This window comes from Contarinia nasturtii, unplaced genomic scaffold (genome assembly GCF_009176525.2).
Source record: "Contarinia nasturtii isolate CC-2019 unplaced genomic scaffold, AAFC_CNas_1.1 Cnas_scaffold_695, whole genome shotgun sequence".
NCBI classification, from domain to species: domain Eukaryota; kingdom Metazoa; phylum Arthropoda; class Insecta; order Diptera; family Cecidomyiidae; genus Contarinia; species Contarinia nasturtii.
In genome coordinates, this window is record NW_022198046.1 from 8,159,655 (window position 1) to 8,187,403 (window position 27,749).

General features: G+C 34.3%; 1 protein-coding gene across 2 annotated transcripts; it reads right to left on the reverse strand.

The window, feature by feature from the left end:
• Window positions 1-240: 240 nt before the first annotated feature.
• Window positions 241-27,383, reverse strand: LOC116340867 (homeotic protein spalt-major-like). 2 transcript variants are annotated; one of them, XM_031767592.1, is made up of 8 exons: window positions 27,164-27,383; window positions 26,067-26,471; window positions 5,099-5,603; window positions 3,386-4,968; window positions 3,120-3,256; window positions 964-1,608; window positions 688-849; window positions 241-545 (listed from the first exon to the last, which is right to left on the reverse strand). In XM_031767592.1, the coding sequence occupies exons 2-8, from the start codon at window positions 26,203-26,205 to the stop codon at window positions 369-371; spliced, it is 3,348 nt and encodes a 1,115-aa protein (XP_031623452.1). In that variant the 5' UTR covers window positions 26,206-26,471; window positions 27,164-27,383; the 3' UTR covers window positions 241-368. The 2 variants fall into 2 exon arrangements, with proteins under 2 accessions (XP_031623452.1, XP_031623451.1); XM_031767591.1 differs by lacking the exon at window positions 27,164-27,383 and having other exon boundaries at window positions 26,067-26,916.
• Between the last annotated feature and the right edge of the window lie 366 nt (window positions 27,384-27,749).

Below are 27,749 nucleotides of genomic sequence, written 5' to 3' on the forward strand. Positions count from 1 at the left end.
ACACATGATTTTCATTTTCATACAGTGTTTTCTCCGTGATATCTGCTTTTTATTTTCTCTAGCTTATTTTCACACTTATACATTTAAATATATACTATATAGATCGTTAATCAGCTAATTTAAAATATGCAATTTATTGTGATCGGTTAGCTATCTTAAGTTGTATTTGTTGTACTTGATTCCTGTGACATGTCCTTGATATTGTTGTTATTTCGAATGAAATGTGATTTGTTGTTTGTATTTTTTTTTTTTTTTGAAAAATGCGATATGATTGATTTTATTTTCGATGATGATTGAAACATTTCTATTTCATTGTCATTGTCGTCCACCTTGTTCTCTTCATTCTTGTCATATAAATAAGATTTGTTCTATTTGTTTTTCATCGAACCGTTATCGATGTGGTCGTTAAACATTTGAAATGGTAAGTGTGCTAGCCCAAATAAATTACGATGTAACGATGATTGTTCGTCATTATTTTTTAGAATGTCGGCTGTGAATTCTCTCATGTTTGACGCATATTTTTGATACAAATTGGCTTCATGTAACTAGAAAAACAAAGCAAACAAACAAAAAATACAAAACATCTCATTTTATGATGATGAGCGTTGAAATTCGCTACGACAACTCTAAATTTAGAATGACAAAGGAGCGAGAGTGAGTGAGAGAAAAAAAAGTGTCGAGACTTACCTTTTGCTGTAGAGCGGCTGCGTTTGCAATAAATGGGTTAAAAAGATCAGCCGGCCGGTGAAGAGCGTATGGACTCATCGATGGAAAATGATTTGGCATGTCAAGCGACATTCGATGGTTTCGATTTGGTTCATTTGGCCAAGAATGCGCCTGCATATGAACCTAATTCAATTAAAAAAGTTCAATGACTGTAACCGTTTTGACATTTTTCTCACACAGTACACAGAATTTATACAGAAACTGAAAAAAAGGTCACAAAGTAGCAGTAATAGTTACCTTTAAATTGCCTTTGGTCGAAAATGATTTTTCGCATATTATGCAGGTGAATGGTTTTTGGCCAGTATGTGATCGTATATGAGTTTCGAGTGCTGAAGCTGATCCAAAGTGTTTGCTACATAATTTGCAATAGTCTCGATATGAATCTTTAATTTTCGTTTTTCGTGCGATTCCATTATGGATTTCCGTTTGAGAATCGTTTTTCGTTTTTGTCGGAATGTTTGTCTCGCATGTATCGCTTTTAATTTTATCATTATCGTCGACGCCAATTTCAATTGTCTCATTTTCATCGTTTTTCATTTGAATGGGCGATGACATTGAGCCTGAATCATCCGATGATAAGTACGTTGGATTGCTTTGATCAGCAACAGTGACAGCATCAGCGTTCTTGTCAAAATCATTGTAGTCTTTTTCATGTGTGGACGCCTTTAATTGGCGATTCTCGTTAACTGTGTCATCGAGATTGTGTGCAGTTTCAGCTGGTTGGGTATCGTTCTGCTGCTGTTGCTGTTGCTGTTGCGATTGGAAGCCAGAGACTGACAGTGAATTGTTGCTATCCGATGATGGTGATTGTGTGGAATTTCGGAACACATGTTGCGGCATATCCCGAATTTTGTGTGTCAACATGTGTTGTTTCATATTACCCTAATCGAAGAAATGAACAGACGGGAGAAATGATATTGAATTGAAGACGAGCAACGATCAAAAACCATTTGGAAATGAATGTGAAACAACGCCAAAATGGCTATTGTCGGCCACATTTTTAATATATATGATATGTGACAGCAGAAGAAATAAATAGAATAGAAGCCAACGAAGCCATAAATAAATAAAAAAGAAAACAACAACAACAACAAACGAAAATAAAATAATTGTAAAATATTGGTGCTCAGTTTTTGAGTTGCTTTTATAATCACTTTCTCATTTGTTTGGCAGAACCATTTTCAAGATGAATTACATCGCACGAGCATCGACGACAATCTTTCTGTTCAGCTAGATGCGTAGACTGAAAATGTATTGCAAGGGAGCGTGCGCGAGTCTGCTCACAGGCAATTTATTAAACATTTCAAAAAACAATGTCAAAATTCAACCGACGACGACGACGACGACAAAACCAAGAATTTTACGCTATGATACATCGCAGACAGTAACTCGTCGTGCTTCGCGTAAAAACACATTATTCGTTTTATTTCGTTATTAGACAGTATACCGTTTGTGTATGCATAATAATGTTTTGTGGCACTGGCACGATGCCCGATCATGTACATATATTCGGTTTCTATGTGTCGCATCAATGTTGTTGTTATGATGCACGGTGATCATTATAATCGTTCGCTTTATGCACGGCCATCTCATCATATTTGTCGCTTATTCACAGACTTAATAAACAACAATAAATTGTATGATCTATTTGCGACTTAAAACGAATGAGACATTTTGTCTCTCACGGTCTTTGTTGTTCACGTCGATGACGATGATGATTTCACTTTGTTTTCAGCACACGCACCAAACCAATCTCTCTCTATAATGTTTTTGTTGGATGAATATGCTGTCCCGTGCATTTTCGTGCCATAACATCAATTTCAATTCGCATTAATTGCAACGACAGAGACGAATCTGGTGCACATTTCGTGCAGAACAGAACACACGAAAAGAAAAGAAAGGCACACACAAAATGAAGTAATGCTAAAGGGACACAATTAAATCCGTTGACGAATGTTCTGAAAACATTGAAATGTACAACAAATTCGACGAACGACAGGCCAACAACAAAAAAACGAACTGCACGAAAAACATTGCCATAGTCTAGCGACTAGACGAGATTATTAATTTATGAAATTTTATTTAAAGTACTTTCACATCAGTCGTGATTTTTCATACGATATATTACGGACATTTTTTGCTACATACACACACTGCGCAGCGATGCTGAACAGTTGCTCGTCTGGTCGATATAATTCATTTTCAACGCATAAAAAAGAATGTCACGCATTCATTGCACACATTAGACGGGGAATTCGCACACTTGGTGGCACAATGCAGTCAAGATGCTTTACTAAATAAAACACATTTTTTTTGCAGAATTCTTATTATGCACTCAAATTATGATCGAAGTTAAGAAGAAAAATGAACACAACTGAAACAAAATATATTACCTTGGTTGAGAATCCACGATTGCACAACTGGCACAGATACGGTTTTTCCTTTGTGTGACTGCGATAATGAATTTCAAGAGCTGACTGACAAGCCAATGTCTTGAAACAGATATTGCACGTTGTATTACCACGAACGCCTGTCAAAATTTAAACAAAATCAATTGAAGAAAACAATAAACATTTGGTAGGTTTGTAGGCAAATTCGGGATTATTCTGCAAATTTTCGTATGAAAATGAACTTTGAATTCGTATGAAAATTTGTTTACCTGTTGAAAATCCAACTGGACTAAACGAGTTCGCAGCTAATAATGAATTAATATTGCCGCTAAGAAGTGAAGGCGAAGGCGACGACAATGGAACTGAAGCCGATGTAAAAATTGGTGAAAATTTTGTGAAAAAATCCATTCCTCTCGGTGTGTCAGCTTTCGGGTTTTTCTCGGTATCGCTGCATCGTCGTTTTGGTTCCGGTGAGCCGTCATAACTCAAGTTCTTCCGTAGATGTTCAATTTCTTTTTCATAATCTGGTGCCGTTCGTTTCGTTCGACTCTTTGAATCTTCCGAGTCTGATAAATCGATTACTTTCGGTATTTTACTTCGAATTTCCGATTCATTTTTGGACTGTGTTTCAAAGTCCAGTGAATTGTCTCTGGTTTCATTGTAATCGCCCAATGATGAATTCGATCCATAAAGATCGGTTAGTGAATCGTGTGACACAAAGTCCCGTACTTCGGCGGCTCGAATTTGATCGATGGTCATATCAATTGGAGCTCCCGTATGCGTATTTATGTGTTGCTGTAGCACATGAGCTGTTGAATATTTTTTGCTACACATTGTACAATTGTGCACTGGATTCAAAAGTGGGTTAATCTTATGAACTCCGATATGCGTTTTTAGATTGCCTTTTGTAGTGAATGACCGGGCACAGAGTCGACATCGAAACGGTCTTTCACCCGTATGCGTTCGATAGTGTTGTCGCAAAGCACTTCGACACGACAACAATCGATTACAAATCGGACATTTGTTCGGATCAACCCGATAAGCTTCGTCTTGTTGCAGTTCATACGCTTTTGGTGTGTCAACAATTTCCATATATTTTTCCCACGCTTTTTTCTTTGTTGACGAATACTCTAGGTCGAAACTCAAAAAATGACGTGGTGTATCATCATCAAATCGATTTGGTGACTCAGAAGCTTGCGAACATTTTGTCTCATTCAAATCATAGTCTTCCTTTTCCACCTTTTTCTGCGGTAAATCGAATGTTTCGTCTGAAAGTGATTTTGATTTTATTTGTGATACATATGAAGGCGCTCGTATATCTTTCTTTAAATCGTCTGTGAAATCCATTGTTTCGGCATGCCGTTGATAATGAACTTTTAAATTGCCTTTTGTAGTAAAACGGCTTCCACAAACTCTACACACGAATGGCCGTTCGCCTGTGTGCGAACGAAGATGTATTTGTAGCGCTGAATCGGACCCAAAAATCTTACCACAATAACGACATCGATGCTTTAAAGCTGGATCGGTTGGGCCATCGTTAAAGAAAGCACCAGTTCGATATGAAAGCTCATCGATTAGATTGCCGGTTGTAAAGCTTTGTGATGCTGAATCTAATACTTCTTCGGCACGTTTTTGTAGAAGTTGCAGTGAATTTGTTTCATTTGATGGTACATTTGTGTCATGATTTGTGATTATATTCGAAGCAAGTGTCGAACTTATATTACACGTCTGTGATGTTGGTTCGAGCTCGGATTTAATATTTTCTTCGGTTTTTGATTCGATTTTTGATTCTAATTCTTCATCTTGTACTTCTTCTGTTTCTTTGTTCTTTTCACTTATTGCAGCTGTATCACTGTATTTATATATCAAAAATTAATTTTAAATTTAGTCTTTCAAATATGCAATTTTTTTATAATTTTTATTCGGAAACATTTCGCGGAATGCAATTTTCAAATGAAGAAAATAATTTTAAAAAAGCTTACCCATCAATCGAACTTTTGCAAAAAACGTCATCTTGGTGCTCGCTACTATTCTCATCTTTATTTTGTATTGGCTCTGAGAATGTGACGCGTTTTTTGTCATTTCTCGCATTTGCTTTGGCCAGTTGAAATTGCAGTTGTTCGATTAATTGCATTTGAAAAACTTGTTGATGTTGCAATGTAAACAATGCTGATTGTAGCATTGTCAAATCTTTGATTGAATTTTCATTTGCTCCTTTCGATAGTGCGGCCATTGCAAATTCTGCCATGGCAACTTTTGTATTTTCCAACGCTTCGAGGGTGAGATGCTCCTGTGCAACGTTTTCGGAATCTGATTTTCTCGAATTTTGATCGATATTCTCGTTGTTATTGGCACTGTCTTGGCATTTTTCATTTTCATCGGTTTTATTTTCATTCGTTTCGCAACAAACTCTACCTTTCTCATTTTTACCAACGTGTGGGTCTAAAGTATGTTTCGACGAATCCTCGCTTCCGTCGTATGCTTGATCTGAAAATTAAAATAAAACAACTCATTAATTCTGAACTTTACATACAATTCAAAAAAAAAGTGTACCCTTCATTATTTGATTAATTTTTATAAAAGAACATTTGAAACGAAGAAAATTACACAAATCGAAGTAGAAAGAGAAAATATAACTCGAACTGCTGATGCAAACGTTCGAATGGAAACTATAATAAAAGTGCTGTGACATCAATCATTTTATCAACATTCGATGCATAACAAGTTTTTTTCTTTCGTCGTCGCTTTCATTGCATAAATGGATCGCGCACAGTCACAACGCTTGATGCGAAGCTGTTGTAAAACTTGTTGTTGTTGAATGTATGTGAAAAATGGAAAATTGTTTACGTATGAATGAAGTGCGAGTAGTAAATTCTTTGCTGGAATGTCCTCGACTCCGAAGCTTGATTGAATCAACAAGAGAAATAAATTAAATTGACTGGCCAATGGATAGAGTAAAAGAGACGGATAGAGACAGAACGATGGAGATAGAGAGAAACCGAATTGAACGATGCGTAATCGAATGGATAACAATAGACGCACTTGGCTAGAAGATTTCAATAAGAGGAGGAAATGGAAAAAAAAGCAATATTAAAATAGTTGAACAAAGACCTTTCAATCATCGCCTTGACTGCATCTCTCTCATCAACATTGTCATCACTATGTATTTTTTTTTATGTATAAAGCAATTGAAAATTCTACGACATTCAATCATTATACTTTTAATAGATGAGATGTGAGGCGGTCGACGATTTATATGCTGGCAGATTGAAACACTTTGCGTAAATAGTGAATGTGTTGCAATTCAGATGGAATGACGAGTTGCTGTAGGGATTTGCGTTTTTGCGCAGCATCGCATCCGAGAAAGAGAAAAAGAGAGATACCAAACATGACCACAAATATGTATTTTATCAGCGCTATGTTTTGATGATATGTACACGTATAAATATATAAAATGCATTGTGCGACGATATGGCGGCAGTGGTTTATGTTCAGACGTGTGTATTCTCTCAGTTTCTATCTCTCTCTATCTCCCTCCATTCTCTCTCTATCCCACCTATGTATGCTGTATGTGTCTGTTTGTCCAACATAAATAGATGAGATTGGGAATCTCTTGAACTCTCTTGGGCGCATGTATGTGTTGTGTATATGCAAATGCAGACGCAATATTATTCAATTAAATTATAAGCGAATTGAAAAAAAATATATACATCCACACACCGGCAATTGGTCGTCGTCGTCGTCATTCATGGTGGCGGCGGCGGCACCAACAACCATCATATCTAACAAGAATACATACAAACAAATATCGGATCGATACAAATATATTAATGACGTTCATTGGTAGATTTTCATTGTTTTATTCAATTCTGACCGATGCATTTTTCCTTCGGGCCATTTTTCTACGGTTGCATTTTTTTCTTCCTGTTATCTTTTATATTCCACAACAATTTTATTTTTCAATATGAACGGAAAGAGGCGACTGCAGAAAAAAAAAATCACCATTAAATCCATATGAATGCAATCCGATAATAACGAACACATGCAAATTTGCAAAGTTTGCACTGAAAACAATGTGTAATTTACTCGGTGTGTGTGTGTTTTTTTTTTGCGCTTCTTGTTGCATAAAATTAAATTTTCAATTGTGAATATGCTTTATAAAATGCATTCAATCGCGAGCATTTTTATACGATGCAGTCTGTCTGCCACTATTTTTTTTTCTCGGAAATTTATTTCGATGATGAAGAATGCAAAAGAAATTAACATTTTTTTATACAATTCATGTTGATACAAAAACGAAAAAAAAAATTTATACAAGCAATGAAAAACGCAATGAATTGTAAATATTAAATTTATGCAATGAAACGCAATGTTAAACGAATAAAAAAGAGATGCGTTTGAATCCTGTTTGCATGCATACACATCGGAACAGCGTTCGGGCGGAGCGTTATTGCATATCGTTGTTGTACGATTTTATTGATGTTCGATACACGCATGAATTCTTCGTATTATTTTGATTTAATATTCATAAGAATCTCGTACATGGTGCAACGCATGCAATGTGTAAAATATAAGCCAAATTGGCATGATTCTCATCGCGAAATGAGGCGGAGCCACAGATTTCGTTGTTCACAATAAATCATATTCGAAAGTATTCGATTGTTTTAATATCACTCATTTTATTTCGCCTTTTTAAAAATTCTTTTAATTTTTGTTGTACTTTTAAGTTCTCTTAAAATTGCGACTGCTTTTTTTTACATATATAAATTTCATTTCATTGTCCATCACCGCTTATTCGTTCAATCTGAAAGGTGCTGTGATAGTAAATAAAAATTTTGATAATTTTAATGGCATGAGAACTTTCCATCGTTTAATAAATACTGGTATTTTGATGTATTTCTTTTTGTTTCGTAAGAAAATATTGATCATTAAATAAAGTCATCAATTCAGCCGATCGAACCAAAAACTGATCTCTTGGGCCAAGCAACCGATTGAGCGCACGAAATGAAAATGAAAAGCAAACGACTGATAATCAACGATCTTTTAATGACTTTGAAATGCCTGACTTGAAAATAAAAATTAAATTAAGTGCAACCATATTAATTGCACATGCGCCAGTTCAGATTACTTATTATATTGGATGTTATTATATTGAACAAAGTCAAGACTGAGAGAGGAAGAGCGAGCGAGAGAGAGAGAAATGGTGTGTGTACGCGTTCAGACACGAAAAATTAATGACGCTCCGGTCGCCGGTGTATATGTCGATTCGAGACACGACGCACGATCACGTTGAATAAACAAAGTCCAGTGTAGTTATTGCTTTCACATGGTCGATGCTGTGTATCCAAATGCTTTGCGTATTTATGAGTTATAAAATCATAAAAAATTAAATCATAAAATCCAAAAACAAAAAGAAAAATCGAAAATATGAATGGCCTGCAGAGTTGCACCACCACACCAGCAAAGTGTCTACATACACGACGTCTACGTTACACGAAAATATTGATCCGCTATCATCATCCACTGTTTATATTTTAAGTTGATGCGAATGATTCACTGTATTTTAATGCCATCTCTCAAATTGAGCCGTTTTTAAACAATAAAAATCTCACAGTTTCAACACACAATGTCTCTCTCTGTGGCGCCAAAAAGTTACCAAGTTATAAAATACCTCATGTTTACACTTTATTGTTTATCATCATTAGTATGCTCTGGATTTCATTTTTCGTTCGTCTTTTTTTTCGACGGAAAACGTCACGTCAAAAAAGTCCTTGAAACAAAAAATTCGTAATAATTTTTTTTTGCTCAACTTAAAATCATTAACCATCAATTGATTTAGAATTCTGAAATTAAATTCAATTCATTTGAAAGTACACTTTGATCGTCCTTGATTAAGCTGATGATTAAGACTTCAAGACTCGAGAACATTCATTTGAGCAATGAGTCGAGCATAGCTTAATTGGCAAAAATGATTTAAATTGACCGTTTTCTTGTTCATAATATTTGCGATTATTTTATTTTTTTTTTTTTTCATTATTATTGTACGAGAGTTTCTTCAGAAGCGAACATAATAATTATGCAATAACCGTGCTTTTTTATTGTCTATATACGCTCGCACGGTAGGGCCGGAAGGTATGATGCCAAGATTCAAGTAAAATATAATTATATTTTATGTTTATTATAACAAAAACCATGTTTCGCTTCAATAATAAAAATTCAAGCTTTCAAAAATTCCTGCCAGGTTTTTTTTTCGTTAGCAGTTTCCACGTTCACAAAACCATTGACCATTTTTTGAATGACGAATCGGCGAATTTTTGCATTCAATATACAAAAAGTATTTCAATCGAATCAACTCGCCAAACTGATCGATCGATTTGTGTTTGTCTATAAATGTCATGAAAAACAAAACATTGTACGATTGATCAATAAAGAGAATAATCGCCGAGTGAAATAAACGGAAATTATTGCAATTTGCATGAAAGAAAGAGAAATGATTGTGTTGAATATAAGAATAATATTGTGATTTGTAATATGTGATGTGCTGAAATGTCGATCATAAAATTGACGTTAACAATGCATTAACACTATTCCGGTGGAAAATATTTCTTCAATAAAAAGCGATTTAAGGCGGCATAATTTAATCGGTGCACGGTCTATGCCGCGTTTGTGTCTTCAATGCATACATTACATTTTAGTCTTGGTCAAGCGAATGTGATGCATATTCCGTGCACGAAGTGCTTCTATTGATACACGGTAATATGTGTGTACGCGATGTCGTTTGGTTTTGGCGAAGCCACGGCAATGCATACAAACACACGGGACCCATATAACCGATATTATACATTTTCCAATGACGACGGTGTATACAATGCTCATTTTGTTCTTATGTGCGATTAAATGTGATTAGTCGTTACTAATGGGACATTATCGATTTTATAGGCAGAACATCAGCGCACAAGAAACCGAAAACCTATGCGAATAAAATAAAGCCCATAACATTTACATTAAGGTTTCAGTTGCAAATACGGCATACATATTCGAAATTGAATTGCATGTTGTTGCTGCTGCTGTTGTTGTTGTTGCGATGCAATTGTTTGTGCCTCAATTTACGATGCCATTTGAATCCAATGCAGATTTGACTATGATTATTTTACTTCTGTGCATCGTTTTCGGTTAACATACCGTGCGTGCGTGTAAGTGTGTGTTTTAGACTTTTTCGTGGTCAAAAACCGAAATAATTTCAATCGCTCACACTCTTATTTGTATTCTAATGGTGAAACATTAGATTGAAAAAGTCGCATTTGTATTCCATGTGTTATATTTCATTAAACCTTGTCCAATGTCGAGACTCAAAATTTCATTGAATTAATATCATATCATTAAAATATATGGAATGTCAATAATAACATTAAAAAAAAATCATTTTTTTGTGTTTTTTCATGAGCCCGATGTGAATCAAATGTGGAAAAAGACGACAACGATGTCGACGATGCATTGAATGTGACATTCGGCTCGTAACCGAGCACATAAAATGTAAAATTATTTACGTGTACATATCATTGTGTCTACGTCGGTCGCTTTGGCTCTTTACCGTCAGCCGGGTACCAAGTCCCAGCACAACTTTATGCTCTATCATATGCAAATTGTTCACGAACCACTAACGAAATATTTATGATGTGCGATAAAATAGACACATCATTTACATTTGCGCTACTGCTGTTTTGGTTCCTTTTGTTCGTCTTCATTCTATGCACCGACGCGGCTTTGCAAAGCGACTCATTTTTATTCTCGATCTATAGGCCTGGCTCTACTTTCAGATACGACAAATATTCAAGGAATTTTTTCCTTATGTTTTTACCCCGCTCATCACACAATCTGCACATAGCAGCACCAATTTTATCAGAATTGTTTGTTCTCGCCAAAGCACGTCGAAATGAAAACTCATCTCTTTGGTGAGAAACAAAAATAGCGAAAACATTCTAAGTGGCTCGAAGTGTGATTGGTCAAGGTGAAAAATATTGAATGTATGTCACATTTCAACATGTTATTAACAATGACCAACTGTTTAATTATGCTTATTACAATAAATGGAATCCAATTCATTTATGATTATTTATGAACAAGAATGACACGTTAAAAAAAAAGACAATCGTAAATGGTATGATAATGTCAAGTAGAGAGAAATGTTTGGCATTCAATCTCGTGGGATCTTTTTTAATATTTTTAATGCGTCAAAAAACTATAAAAGTAGAGAATTTATGCTTGACATTTCTAGTTGGTATATTTGACAAGCCCAGGTTCTGTGCGTCTGTGTGAATATAGTTTTTGTTTCGATAAATGCACAGAAAAAGAGAAAAAAAATGCTTGTTCATTAAACCCAATGGCCATTGATAAATAAATGCGTTTTCTCTAGTTTCGCGCAATTCGGGTGAAAGTTTGTGCTGCTTCCATTCATGCTACATAAGAGAGTGATTAATTTCAATTCACAACAATGTATATACAAATGACTTAAAAGTATTTGTTTTTAAAAGAGCCTTTATTGTTAGTGTCTTTTTTATACATATAGACAAAAAAAATAACAACAAATGCCATAAAAAGTACAAAATGGATATGGATTTTTGATAACAATCTATCGAATAAATAGAAAAATAAATATAAATCGATCTAATAATTAATTATTTAATTAATCAATAAATAAAATAAACAGATAGAGAGAGAGAGAGAGAGAGAGACAAAGGCGGAACGGGACGAGTTGGTCGTCGTGGAACAAATAAAGTGGAGCAGTAAAATTGTGAATGGTTGAAAGTCAATGACGGCGAAGTAATTATTAGCAAGAGAAAGAGTATGTGTGTGTGTGTGTGTGTGTCAATATGGAATAAAGAAGACAAAAACTAAAAACAAGAGAAGCAGCATATCATAAATTTTATTTTAATGGGAGTGGAGGATTGAATGTGTGATGAACGTTCAAGTAATAAAATATCCGATCACATTATTGATATTATACTGGGATTTTATATCATTTTGGTGAATTGGAATTTTTGTTCACATTTCCATTTGATGTCCGCGTGCGCGTATGCTCTGCGACACAAAAGAAAAACTAAACTATGTACTGAAATTGATCGCGTGACATTTTCATTGAATTAATAATAGTAAAAAAAGACGGAATATTTCTTTTCAGTTCGGAATGTTGGTGTATTGATGGGTTGATCGCTTTGTCATGTTTGTAAGTGGCTAATTGACTTTTCCACATCAATTATGATATTCACAAAAATAAACGAAAGCCAACACGATTCGTTCGTCTCTAATTGTGGTGACGAATGACAGCAACAATCGATACAACCCGGTTGAAACGAACGAAATAGATACATTCAAACACAAAAAACACACAAAGCAATATTAATACCGCCTTTTTACCTACACAAATGAAGTGGAGTGAAATGTGGTGTTATCTAATTGCTTGTGAGCACGGTTTTTTATAACTAAAGGGAAAAATATCACGCATCAGTCAAATTAATGTTCGAGGTTGTAACTTGGTGAAAATATTATATCACATTGTTATGTATGTATTAATAAACACCAAATCGATTACCGTACGAAAGGATCTTTTTCATAGTTGCTTGTCTGTTTGTTTGTTTACTATTGACACCGGTTTCTTGGGCTCGTCGATTACAATTTCACAGTTCAATTGCGCACACGAATGTGCGCACACGAATTGCGCACCCGAATTCTAGAAAGGATAAACCTCATTCACCTTTGTTTATTATTATAATATGCGACATTAAACCGCACACATACAATGCCAGCAGCAAACACCGAAATATCCTCATAATCGTGTGTTCAAAATGTAAATCACGATGTGGGACGTAAAATATTTGCAGCGACAACGAAACAAGTTCATTATTATTAAGCACTTCTAATACCAATTTTCAAAGATATTCAAAACATTTTGCTGTGCTAACCCCCGTGCACGGCGAAATTTATCGGGTGTTTTATGAAAACTTATATACAAATAGCGATCAACACTCAAAGCAAAAGTGGATTTTCCAAGTTTCATAAGGGTAAAATTACCGAGAGTTCTTGTGATTGCGCGCGCGAATGTCAAAAGGGTTCCTTGTGTGTGTGTAAGGTGAACACTTCAACAATTTCGTTGGCTGGTGCGATGCATGTGGTTACCTCAAAGCATTTAATAAATCTAAAACTTAAAGTCGTTTTATGTTCCATTCGCCATAGTTTCAAGCACAAACTAACTCTCAACATGTATTCGGATTACAATTTCGGCGACTCCTTGTTTAATATTAAACACACTCACTTTGTGATTACGCAAGTTCCTCTAAGAAGTCAATAAATTATAAAACTTGGTATACACATGATATTAGTTTTGTAGTTTGTGTGTTTTGTATTCTCATTTCCAATAGCAAAAATAATGCGCGAATAATTCAAGTGAGAGATATCAACTTACATACACGCAACCTGCACTTCACCACAACATAACCCACCTTTCAAATGGATTGTATGATAAAATCAGCAATATAAAACGAACGTATATGGATGTCTGACTGTGCGAAGGTGAAGGAAATTAACTCTCGAACAGCACTCTCTTCAAACTTTTTAAAATGTGCAATAAAATGTTAAAGCAATTCAAGGTAAATATTTAAAAAAAAAACAATACTATAATCAGCTTCGATTTAAAACACTTTTAATGTGCTACATGCAATGTGAATACATTGCTTGAATCTGTCATTTGAAAAAAAAAGGTGTTGGTTTTTGAAGAATTTTTGGAATTTCTTCGGCTGCATAGCCGAGCAGATTGAGAAAAGTTCTTTCATAACATTGTCAAAAGTGGAATGAGGAAAACTCCTTTTCAATATGTGTTGACTGGCGCTACTTGCATCGTTGGCAAATTAAAGTCACCGCAAGCATAACATATATAACATGAAAATTTGTTTGTTTAGTTTGGATGTGATGCGTGAACGTGTCTGTTACATTCGCGCACGAAACACTAATATGCATGCATACCGAAATGAAATGATTAATTACCACTGTCGACTTTAGTATTAACGTCTCATTTACACCGTTTATAGGCTCTTTTGTGAGTCGCTTCACCTCAACGGCAAAACGAGCGCAAACCCATAAAATAAAACAAAAAAAATGTATGCCAGTCGCCTTTGAAAATATTCATTTTCATATTTTGCTTGAGACGATGCCTTGATCGTCGTCACCGGTGCGATCATCATGCGATAGTGATCATAAGGCGAATCGCATTTCTGACAAATGTCATACAAACGGTGACTGATTTAGATCCACTGTATTCGCCTTTTCATGTTATCTCTTTGTTCACTGTGTGTCATCGTCATGTCACTGAAATTGTGCGTTCATCATTTTTTTTTTCGTTGTTGTCATTCAAAATGCCACATGTTCTCTAAACCTCTAATTCGGCAGCACTGAAATAGTTTATGGTTTGGCATTTTCGGTGTTTAATGGCTGTGATATTAATCATATTAAAGGCTAGTTTTGTTTTGATAAACAACAAATCCGTCGATAAATTTAATCGCTTTTATTCTCTTGTCGACCATTTTCAACCAAAGAAATCATCAAAAAAGACGAACGATTTTTCAAACGAAAGCTGAAGATTTGTCAACCGACTGAAATGGCCGGTGTCAAGTGACTGACGATTGATTTTATTGAGATAATGTTCTGTCATGTATACATAATTTATAGCTTGTGTGGACGCAATATTTATTAATGTTGATTCTTCGTTTTTTCTCTCGTTTAAATGTAATAATGGCTCGTTTAAAAGATTATCACACGATTTTTCAATTGTCGCCTCTTGTATTTCTGTCTTTCATTTTTTGGTTTTCCTTCTTTTATGTGCGTTGTGTGGCTACTAACCGATCTTAATATACGCATCGTGGCGCCAGTAATGCTTTTGATATATTCCATTGAAATTATAATTAGAACATGCGATTACATGGAAAATGACGGATAAATTCTTGTTTTCAACAGAAATTTACAATCGTCTACAATAGAATTTTATTTACATACATACTGCATCATTTTTCGCCGAATGAAAACAACAATTTTTTATTATTTTTTTTTTTCTTCAACGATATTTTATTACGATCAAACAAACCAAATGTTGGATATACTACTCATTTGCACCGAAAGGCAATCACATAAAAACTCGCTGTGCGTATGTTAGCATCAACAACATTAACAAAAATATTCCAATTATTAACGGAATTTTAATAAAAAAAAAATGTTTTATGTTTTTGTTTTGTTTCAGTGTGATAATAAGCAGATGATACGCCACAGTACAATGTTATTCGTCGTCGATCGATACTGAAATCAACAACAACATTTATTAGCTATTATTTTTGCCCAGCGAAATCTCTGCTCGTCATACGACGGACTCATAAACATCATTTTATATTTTGTTCTTTTGAATCAAAAGAATATTGCAGATATCTGTCGAATTTACAATTATATGTGCACAATTTCAAACATTAAATGTTCAAATATATTTTTCAATCGAGAATACCATTTCATCCCCCATGCATCAATGCGTTAATGTGCAAACGAAAATGTGTAAAGTGAAAAAAAAAAAAAAAGAATATGTGAAATTTAATATATTATTGAAAATCAAACGAATCACATAAAAATCATCATCATCATTTAACAAACAACACAATTTTTACGAAATATTGTTCATCTGTCGAATTGTGTTGGTGTTGGCTGTTGTACGTGCATCTATTGATTTGATCCGAAACCATTTTCGAAACAAAATAAATGATTGGTAATAAATTTCATTTTTGCCCTTTGACCATCGGTCAACCGAACCGAAATGCACAAACAATAGCATCACACACACACGCGCGCGCGCTCAACACCCACCACGTAACAAAAACGGAGGAAGAGTAAACATGGTATGTGCAATGTTTGTTGTTCTTGCTGCTGAAATTCGAACCACATGTGCATTCAATACCAATTCGGTATTTGTTTTTGAGCAAAAAGGATAGCCATAGAGAGAAGAGAGAAATGGGGCAGAACAGTAGATACAATTTCATTCCCAAACACATTGAAATCGTTAATTCTAACACGATTCTGTCTGAAATTCGATTAGAAAATGTGTGAAAAATTGAAAATTTGAAAAAAAAAATCGAGAAAATTAAGTTATCAAATAAAATATCATGGTAGCGTGAGCTGCTGAAATGAACGGCATTGATATGTCGATATGAATTCTCGTGTTAATGGAGGCTCACTTTTTAAATGGAATGAAATATTGAACTAAATCCGCTTGCGCGGCGTACACTCGCATATATTCAAACATTATGCGAACAAACAACATCATCAACGTGCGATCCAAGTTAAAATGATGCGCAATAAAATTTATCAATAAAAGATAATATTCAAAGACGCTGCGGGTGGTGGTTTTTCAGCTATCGATGCATTTTTAAGCGCACACGATCACAGCGGTCAGTCACAAATGGCTTTTGAGCATTTTCTACTGGCCATTCAATTGAAATTGATTCAATAGATTAATGACTTTATTCGCTCTTCGTTCGTTGATTGTTCGCTTGACCGATATGGCGTTTTATGGTTTATGGCACGGATATGATGAGGATTTTGCTTATGGTTAAAATCAATGGCAGTGATGCAAGCCGCTCACGCGTGGGTGACTAAAAATATCCGTTTTGAAGCCTTGCCGTTAAGGAAAATTAGTTCAAAATATATGTATTAATTATATTTCGCATCTGTCGCCTTTTGCTTACATTTGTTCATTTGATTTGCTCGTCAAAATGTGTAACGATGTCTAATCGACAGGCTCGTGCGTATACATGTGATGAACTTTTCTTATTCTCTCACTTTCTCTCTCTCTCTCTCTCTCACTCACTTTCGCTGTGTTATTAGAAGGAGGTTATTCTTGGCCATCTGCGCCTTTCACCGACTTGGTATCACTTTCAGTTCGCAACAAGTATCTCATATTGTTCGGTCAAACAATCGAAACTGTTTCCATTAATGATTCACGCTCATAAAGAAGGCCAAGTGATCACATATTTTTCCAATCGAATTCTTGCCATGTTAAATAAATTTTGTAGCCCAATTATTCAATTCTCTTCCACGCAGTGTAAATCATACAAAACTTTTATTAATTTGTATAAAGAAATTGATATATTCAGCAAATACAAATAATGTCAAAGCTATTTCCGTTTGTAGATGATGTGTAAATGATTCATTTGTTCAACGAAAATCATGTTTTAAAAATATACCAAATTACGAAAAATCAAAATGAAAGTGAAAAAAAATACTGAAAAAAATTTAAATTTAATGGCACAATTTTTGTATTTGTTTAGACATTGAATTGGGTGAGGGTGAAAGATGATCCAGATTTTTGACAAATTTATGAGTCTTCTGAGTACCGAATTTTCAATCGAACATATGCTACATTCCGTCCCTCGCTCAAAGGTAGCATAAATTGAAAAATAAATATATATGTGTGTGTGTGTCTCTTGCTGAAAATGACAAAAACACCTCAGAGCCCATGAAGCTAATCAAAGTGCGCTTCTTCATTTATATGGTTTGGTATCATCACCAATAACAATAATTCATTCAATGTCAAAATTCCAAAAATAAACATTTCATTTGTGAGTGTCATTTTTTGTGCGTTGTTAATTTCGTCGCCCGCACACTCTCAATAGATTTTGAATTGACTTGTGACAATATTTCTTACTTGAAATCCTACAACATCATAATTATCAAATGCACTGAACATTGGTGGGGCTGAAAAAATATCAAATTCATATTTTGTTTCCTATTTTCGGAAATTCCATGTACTTGAACCTTATTTAAATGGTTTGGCCTTTTCCTATTCATAGAACCATATTGCTCGTTTAAATTCCACTGATTTCAATCATATTGTGCAAACACATTGTGCCGTCTCTTGTATGGAATTTTTCATAGAGCAACACTGAAAAGAAGCGAGCCGACAAAATCAAGTCTCAAATAGTTTTGGGGGTGTTTGTTGAAAGCAAGCACGCGTCAGTATTATTAGCAGCACGTGAAACACAATACCATCTCCCTAACGTTTAACTTCTATTTCCACGTATATTGTAGTATTTTTTGGATCCTTTTTCCTGCTTCGTCAAATTTCCATCCATGGTATAAAGTGTGAACGAAAAGAATATGACGGCATATCATTGTTACATCGCACAAAGTAGAAAAAAACATGGAGGAAGTGATTGCAGTTTGACATTTATAATGTGCATTGTTGTGTACTAGTTAACAATAACCATAATAATAACATTTCGTACAATTATATTTTCCAGTTTGTGTTGCTATTGCATTCTACCAATGACTGAGGGTGAAATGTTGCTTCGTTTCAATGCTGTTCAAATAAGCGATTCACTCCATGCATGCACATCGTTCGAGACTGTTGCAAACACTTGAAACTATCATTTCGATGTACAATATATATAAAATGAATTTATCAAAGTTTTATTTATGGCATTGCCATTCATGACATACACCTCGAAGGGCGAAAAGAGGGTCATTTAAAAGTGAATTGTAGTGCTATATTCCATTGAAATCCACATTCGCTTCGCATCGAATCGATTCTATTATAAAATATTTACACACGTTAACGTAAATAAAGAACCAAGTTTCATGTGCATAGACTTATTCTGGTTTTTCATTTCTTCGTATGGTCTTTTCAATATAGAGAGGGATACCCATTGAAATCGAGTCGATTTTAACATCTCAATTGAATTTATTGAATTTTCTATTTAATTTCGTCCAATGTGAATAATTTAGATTGCAAGTAGAGCATTGCTTATGTAATCTTCTACTTAAAATGCTTGACCCATTGCGACTTTTTCTCGCTCCAAAATCGATTTAACTCTCTATTATTAATGACCAATGGCCGTTTACATGATAGCAATATTTTATACCTATACGATACACTGGATTATTGCGAAAACATAAAAATTCCATCAAAAACACATGTTTTCATTGAAAAAACACACACAGTGTGAAGACAGACACTTCTGTTTCTAATCATAGCATGCGTATCGATTCCATGCGATCAAAGCGAAAAGGAGAAAAAAAAATATTGACATAAATTCGAATGAATAGAACTCGAAAATAATTGAAATGTGATTCATACTGAGTATATATTTTTATCAACACATTCCCATCGATGAGTTTTGTTTTATACAGAAAGACAAAACGTATCATTTAATTTCCTCTAATGGAAACCTTATGAATATCATTTCGTTAATTAAATTTAATCATATTAAAAGTCATGAAGAATCTATACAATCACAATTAGCCATATCGATGACCGAAATGAATGTATCTCTATTGATTTTATATTTTCAATGGACACAATCAAATGCCTTTGTTTTATGGATTTTATATGAATCAGTAGCTGTTAGCTTGAAATAATTCCATTGAATGAACGAATACAAGAATAATTAGGTTGAATTTTCTCATTTTCATCGAAATGAAATAATCGTTTTTTTTCCAGAACTGGTGAGAATTTAAGATCTCTTAATCGAAGAAAAAGTTCGATTGTAAAATTGAATTCTCAAAAAATCATCCGCAATTGAGGTCTAAATGTTCAAAATAATTCTAAAACACAATTTCCAAACAGAGCAACAAATTTTTGTCAGTGTTTAATGTTCAAAATTTAAAATAATTCTATAGCATTCGAAAGAGGCAATGGCGCGTGTTAAAATTCATTGAAATGTATTGGTTTTTCGTGCCAAATGTTTTGAAAATTGATAATTTATGTGTGTTGTGTTAAAAATGTGCGTCCATAATTCATGCCCTCAGTAGACAGCATTCCATTTATGCTGGTGTCGTAAAATTTCATTTTTGAGTGAATGCGCATAGGTTCGGAGAAAAACGTATATTAAAACGTTCTATATATGGTTTTATAAAAATTGGAAACTATCTCCTAGTTTGTACAATTTTTGAATATTTCATGACATCTATAATAAAACAGTTTGTCCGATCATGAATGCGCATGATGTCTTTTAATCGTTTTGAAAGGATCTTTGAATCACAAATTCAATTTTATGGTCTACAGTTTTGTCGGTCGCCTTCCAATAAAAAATTTGAGCAATTTAAAATAGTAGAAAGTATTTCTTATATTCGGTTGGAATCGTACATTATTTTATATCTTAACTGTTCCTTTTCTAATATGCAAACCGTGTTGTTCATAATAATTTTGAGTTTATGAAAAAGCGGTAATTCCAACGTTTTTTTTATGAAGACGGAACGTTTGAGTTTAACAGTTCAAACGAAAAGAAAACGACATAAAAAATATTTGAAATATACACATAGACACTTGTTGATGAATATGAAAATTATTATTAGAATTCATAAAGTGTATGGAAAATGAAATGCCACCTGATCTCAAGATCTCTTTTTGCCACCGAATTCGTGGCGACATAATATGTTAAGTGAGAAAATGTGTGTCGATCAGTCACGTAGAAATGGAGCCGTTTGATCGGCAGATCAACAACAAAAGAGAAAGAGAAAAAGCAGAAGAACTCTTTATTTAATTGCCTTGATTTTAGCCAAGGTGGATAAAAATCGTTGTATCTCTTGCCTTTTAACAATTTATTCTTGGTTATAAGACATTATTCTTTATTTTCTTCATTTATTCATGTGACATCTCTTAGCAGCTATGAATATTAAAAAAATGATTCGGTTAGAACAAGCAAGTTTTTATTTGTCATTTTATTAAGTGAAATTGTCCGTTGTTATGCAAAAAAAGAGAATAATTTTCTATTTAACATTTGAAATTTATACAATATTAAAATGGAGTGCGATGGCAACGAATGTGAACTCATTTTAATTTCGGTTAACGGACTCAAAAAACTGTGTACACACTTTGAAAATTGTTTGTGTGTTCATTTATTTTGTATCAACCATTGTGAAAATGGTCGAATGCATTAGTTGGTACATAAAACCGGGGCTTTGAATTGGTCTATAAATTGATTTTTAGTATTCTAGTCACGTATTTTGGTGTGTTTAATATTTGATTGTGGGTTTTCATAAAATTGTGATGCGATTATGTGCGGGCGTTTAAAAAAACAAAAACAAACAACAACAGGCAACAGAAGTACTAACAGAAGCTAACGAGGAAGAAGAAAAAAAAAGAGCTAAACGCTCGCGCAAGCCGGCCACATGAAGAAGAGAGGAATGAAATAAACAAATATGAGACATAATACACTGCAAATGAACCCAATTATTTGGTTGGGGTTTTTTGGTGTGTGTATATATGTTTCTCGTTGTTCGACATTGCACAGTAGCACTGTGTGCATGTATGCAGTAAAACCAGATCGATATTAATTACAGCAAATAGTTCGTTTGTCAGAGAACCGTGTGATTCGGTAAACGGAATGAAATAGAAAAGCTAATAGAGATATTGACATGGATATGGTATTGCTTTTGAAATGTTGCCTGCCAAATGTACACACACACATATTTGTGCAATATGTTGTATGAGAAATGTCACTGTATGGCTTACATCGCGCAATTCAAAGATAGGAAACAAACACGAAGTAAGAGACATCGTACGACAAACCGGCAAAAACGAGAGAAAATGTGCGTGAGTGGGATGTGTGTATGTAGCAGTGCATTTGCAAATGTCGATGCTTGGTAAGCTAATGAATTTGAATGTCTTTATTTAGTGTGTTGTTTTGGCAGTTAGTAGCGAAAATGTTGAGAAAACGCGTGGCTTTTTCCACCAATTGATGTGGCGAATTGAAAATGCAATTCATTAGAGAAATCATGAGAGTGACTTCTCAATTGGATTGAGTTTCCAAATTGCATCACACACCGAAAGAGATAAACCGAATTATAACAGTTAACTACGAGATCGGATAATATATTGGTTAAATCAATTGATTTTTACCCTTTTTGGTATATTGTAGCGTACAATTGAATTATGAAGTAATTTTTTCGCAAGTTAAACTGCATTTTGCATGTATTTCTTTCAATTTTTCTTCATTTTAATCATGCTCTTCTATTTTTCTTTTACCTCGAACTTTCGTATCAACTCAAATTGTGAAACTACATGTACGTTGATTTTTTATTCAAACACCACATTGATTGTAATTCTATTCCCTGACCGGTGCTGCTATATCACTTAAGTAAATTCACTAAAAACCACTTGATCCAATGGTGACAGTCAACTGTGCTACACACATACACAATTACCAAAAAACCGCAGTTGATTTAGCTAACGAATGTGATACATATTAACTTTATGTTTATTTACTTCGTATGGAATGATATTGTTTTATCATCAATTACCGTTTGTATTCGGTTTTTGGCATGGAAAGTTTCACTTTCAAAAGCAGAACAATCAAAAGAGCCAATCGACGAAAAAGAAGAAGCAGTAGAAAAAAATGCGTGCATTCAGGTTTAGTTTTTAAATAGGAAAATGCGTAAACAATGCCATTGGGACATGAAAAGGAAGAATGGTAAGGTAAGTCTCTATCATTGTTATGTTACGTGTGTAACGAATTATATAGACGTTTATACGCCGATCGTTATTATTACGTGAAAGCATTAAAAGTCATAATGATGACTTTATTTTTTATATATAAAGAGTACTGTATCGATACACCAACTACCGTGTATGTGTATATTATCAAAGACGAAGGCGGATAATAAGTAATACTGAAAAGTGCCTCAAATTGGCAATAAACAGTGGGCAGCAGCACCGCAAAAACCCATTCATATATCGAATTGAACTCGAATTTTATTTCGTTGCAAACACATCTACTAAATGAAAGTCGATGCCGAATTAGCATTGGTCACAAACGCATTGTACTTTCAAAAGAACGATCGAATAAATAAAGATAATCATACAGAAAATAAAAACCAGTAGCATGACTTTGTTGAATGTTTCTGCGCTGGGCCGTACAAACTACAATGTGCAGATTTCTATAAACAATGCCATTCGATTTTTGTGGAGATGAATGAGGAAAATTGAACCTTTTAGCAAACGCGTCTCGCACATTCTGACCGATATGTCGAATAGCATTTTATTGACTTTCGATCGCCTGCGAAAATATGCTTTTTTTTATTTTGTCGCTTTTATATTCGAATGAATTAATTAAAAAGGCCTACATGATGATGAGACACGCATGGCTACAAAATCGATTCGGGATAATGCAAATAAATGACAGTGAAGATGTTTTACACATACACACACTGCCTTATGATTCTTTTTTTTTCGTTCGATTGAAAGTAGCAAATAAATAATTGAGAAGGTGACATTTGGACCCTACTGAAATAGGGAGTTTAGAACGCAGTAAAAATGTATAGAATATGCGAAAACGGAATTTGAAAATTAAATTATATACAAAGCCTCGCACATGTACACACACACAACGATCACATTGGAACCAAATGATACGAATTCGTTCTCGTCGATGTGGCGAAGGAAAAAAGAGATAAAATGTAAATTTCTCTATTTCGTTTTGTATGGACTGCACTTGCCTTGTTCATTTGCAAGAATAGAGCGAATCTCAAAATCGATGGGCCAGTGTCAATAATATCTGATCGAATAATGCCATTTGTGTGTGCATATGGTCGATTCAAGTTTTCAATTTGCATGCCAATTTTGTCGTTTTTTCCTCTCTTTCTCTCTTCTGTATAGGGAAAAAAAAATCATCTGAAGAAAAAAAACTAAAACAAATAAATTTTCATTTTCGTTTATTTCGTTTGATATTTTTGATTAAGGCATTCGAAATGAACGCGCGAGAGAGAGAGAGGCTTTGGATCGGTGTGCGCAACTTCATGCGATATGCAAAAATGTGCATATATTGACCGCAGCCGGCCGTGGGATTATTGCAGTGGAACAATATCGCCTTTTCTTTCTGCACACCACAGAGATGATGGAAACGGAGACGGAGACGAAGTCGACGAAAGAGAGTCTGATCGGTACGCGCGCAGGTACATTATTTGTGCAAATGCGAATAAGTGAATAAAATGGCCATTGAGATTCAAAGAGAGTGCGTTAAAAATATAACACACAAATGAAATATGCACATTTGATTCTTCTTTTTTTTGTTTGTTTGTTTATTTGTTTCGTTGTTGGTTGATTTTTATACGCTTGCCATCTCTTTTTCGCTTGCGTTGCTTTTTTCTCATTCAATCGTCTGTACTGATCGATGGCGATTACCTCGAAGCCCGGTTACCTTTCGTACACCACTGTTTATGTTAGTGCAAATGCAAGCGAGCTTATATTTTACCTCTTTTGCTGCATATCTTTTTCCGTTTCAGACCAAACGGGCTGTTGTAACTACTGCTGCTGCTCCGTTCTGTTATTGTTGTTGTTGTCTGTTTTGCAAAAGTTTCTTCTTAAATCGATATTATTTAAAAGAAAACATGTCCAATTAGTTGAATTTTTATTTCTCATTGAATATCGGCAAAATAAATATGCATACGATGTCGTTTGTTTCGAATGTTTTGCACTGCATTGAGGTGAGTTTGGCGTTGTATGCGCTCGTTCTTTCTTCTTTTTTGTCTATATTTGTTCGTTTCATTTTAAATATTCACTTGTGTGTCTGGTCGCGAGAGCACAGACATGAGCAACACACCAAATTCACATACACTCCAGCAGCGCCTTGCATTTGCAAAATAGTGATTAAAGCAAAATTTTGATCTACATGAAGACACACACACAGAGATACAGAATATTTTCGTTTCTACTTCATTTCTTTGGATTCTTTTCTTTTCGATGTTCTATACGGAATGAAAATTTCGCAATGAGAATCAACGAGAGAAAACATCCAAGAATGAAGATTTCTCTCTGAGTTTTTTTTTTCTTTTCGCCTAAATCGTCATTTAATATAAATTGTTTTGCTTTTTTTACATCTCTCGAGATCGTCTTTTTTTTTCTCAGTTCTCCACGACGAAAAATCATACGCAAATGGTAGGCAAAGCCAATTACGTGCAGTTCATGGCGCCATGTACAAAACACAACGTAAAAAATAATTCATTTTAAATTATGCATTCGATATGTATTACAGCCAAGTTGTGGCAAACCAACGAAATAAAAAAAAAACCTATTACTTTAATTTCAATTAAATATATTTAAGTTTTTTGGTCGTTGTTGGTTGTTATTGTCATTGTCTTGTGTCTCCAATACCATTTAGTGTTTCCTCATATACATAACTTTTGGTCGTTTCACAAGCAATGAATAAAAAACAATGAAAGGCACTATATTTTCGTCCGTACTTTTGACTCTTTATTTGCCACGCTTCCGTTGTCAAAGTTTTTATTTTCGACTTATTTCACACGTTTTCGGTGATTTTTAAATTGGAATGAAACAGTGAAGTGTGGAACATTTGACTTTTGCTTTACATGTTTGAAGTGTGCTTCTAATTTCTTGTCTACTTTTTTTTGTTGAGGAATACAGTTTTAATTTAAATTCCACTTGGAAATTAGTTAATCGAATGACATTCGCGAACAGTTTTTTTTACTGTTTTAAGAACGAATGTCGATCAATTTTGAAACAACAACATGATAAAAACGAATTATTTTCAAATTACGTTGATTATAAATCAAAGTCATTTGTATCGCATATTTCAGCTGGAGCACGTGATCATCACTTTTTTATAACTGATGGTTCTTTTTTTACCAAACATGCAATTTTCTGGATAAATTGGCTTTTTTAGAAGACTTTTTTGCACGAAAAATAATTTCTCTTTGTGAGATTTCAAACAAGACATCTTTTGCTTAAAAAAAACTAATGTTAAGACTAGAAAATAGATGGCTTAAGTCAAAGTTATTTTGAAATTAATTTATTTAAAAACATCGAGGCCTGTTAGATAGTACTAGTTTCCAATTAAGTTTAATGGGAAATTCCGAAAATAATTTTACGGTAGCTAGAGGCTTTAGATAAGCAAATGTTGTAAATCAACTTACTGAGTGTCTGTACTTTATCGTTGCTATGACCGTTCGATGACGTTGAAAGACCGTTATCTGCACTCTTGATTTGGTTTGTATTGCTGTCATCATCATCATCTTGTACTTTGAATGGTCGCAGTTGTTTTCGTCTGGACATAATAGTTGTGGCTTGTGCATTAACAGCAACTCAATTCACTTGGCATCGAAATTTTAAAAGTCATTTGCTTGGATTTGATTTTTGATATCACTGCACATTAATTATTGCGATACTGGCAACATTGTCTATTGTTTTAATCAGAAAACTTTACCGCTTGTGTCAATAAAAACGAAATGGCAAAATTTTGAAAACCAAACAAAATCCGGGACCAAATTCCAAGATGGAGTTTACACTTCGAATCTTTTGGTCATTCAAACACAATGGAACTTAAATGAAAGAAAGGATGAACTAAAAAAACACGGACCGAAAAGGAAAAAGTGAAAAATCCGTCAATGTGGATTCGATATCCTATAGCGACTGATTGAATTGATATCGGCATGAGCAAAAGGTTTTCCCTTTTTTCGATTCGCTTTTTTTTCCCACTGACGCTCTATTTTTTATCGTATTTCAATAAAAATGGCAATACACAAGAAACCCTTCGAATCGATTATACGGTTAAATCTTACGTCTCTGTCTTACGTGAACGGATTTGGTTGTGGTGTCGCTTTACGATTTCCGACCATTTGTTTGTATCACTTGATGCTGTGTGTGCACTATTCTCTCTTTCTTTATTACATCATCATCATTGATCCACGATTTTCTTTTCTTTTTGCTCTATTATGTACGATTTCGAATTGACACTTTTTGCACGCAGTCACTTTGTTGCTTCGAATCTATTTCGTTACAATCCTCGAAAATTCAAACGACATTTTACGAGAAAAAAAAAATCTTCAACAAAATTTACGAATCCTTCGATATTAGAGAGATAGAAACAAGAAGGAGAAAACACACAACAAAAAAAAGCACACACACAACATACGAAATGAATGCAACCACTAAATTTTAAATGGCTAATAACCGTATTCTATTTATTTTATTTTCAATTCCTAGGTGATTAAACACTGGTATTGTAATTTACTTTCTGATCAATGACGATAGCACCGACCGAACCACCGAATTGAAAACATAAAAAAAACTAGCTTTGAATACGCGATTAAAAACCGAATATTCTGTATTCGCTCCAAATTCACACAACAATAACACAATAAAAAATTTCTTCGATCATAAAACGACGGTGTGGCGCGGTCGATATAATAAAGCGTTCAGGTTACAATACACACACTCATCCGCCGCTCGATTTGTATGTACGTACGCATTTGCACAGAATGAGACTAAGAACCGAACGGTAAAACCGTATTAAAAAAACCATCGTCGTCGAAGTCCCCGAATCAAAAGAAAAAAAAACAACAACAAAATAGCAAAATTTCACACATAGAAATCCCGTCTTTTCAAACTAATACACACATTGACAGAAAGCATAGCACATATATACATAGTGTGTGGTGCATGCAGCAGCAGCACCTAAACCATCAACAACATCTTACGCTTACGATACACACATTTTTCGGAACGATTCGAATTGTAAAAATAAGAAAATGTATACGTTTGATGGTCGTGTTTTTTTTTGTTTGTTCTTCTTCGTTTACTCGTTGGATTTTTTTCTC

What these genes read in the sequence shown, in the direction of transcription:
- LOC116340867 (XM_031767592.1), bottom strand. Translation starts at nt 26,205, where the DNA reads ATGTCCAGACGAAAACAACTGCGACCATTCAAAGTACAAGATGATGAT. An exon ending in TCCAGTTGGATTTTCAACAG is followed by an intron (nt 3,257 to 3,385) that starts GTAAACAAATTT and finishes AAATTTTGACAG; the next exon opens with GCGTTCGTGGTAATACAACG. An exon ending in CAGCCGCTCTACAGCAAAAG is followed by an intron (nt 546 to 687) that starts GTAAGTCTCGAC and finishes TTGTTTTTCTAG; the next exon opens with TTACATGAAGCCAATTTGTA.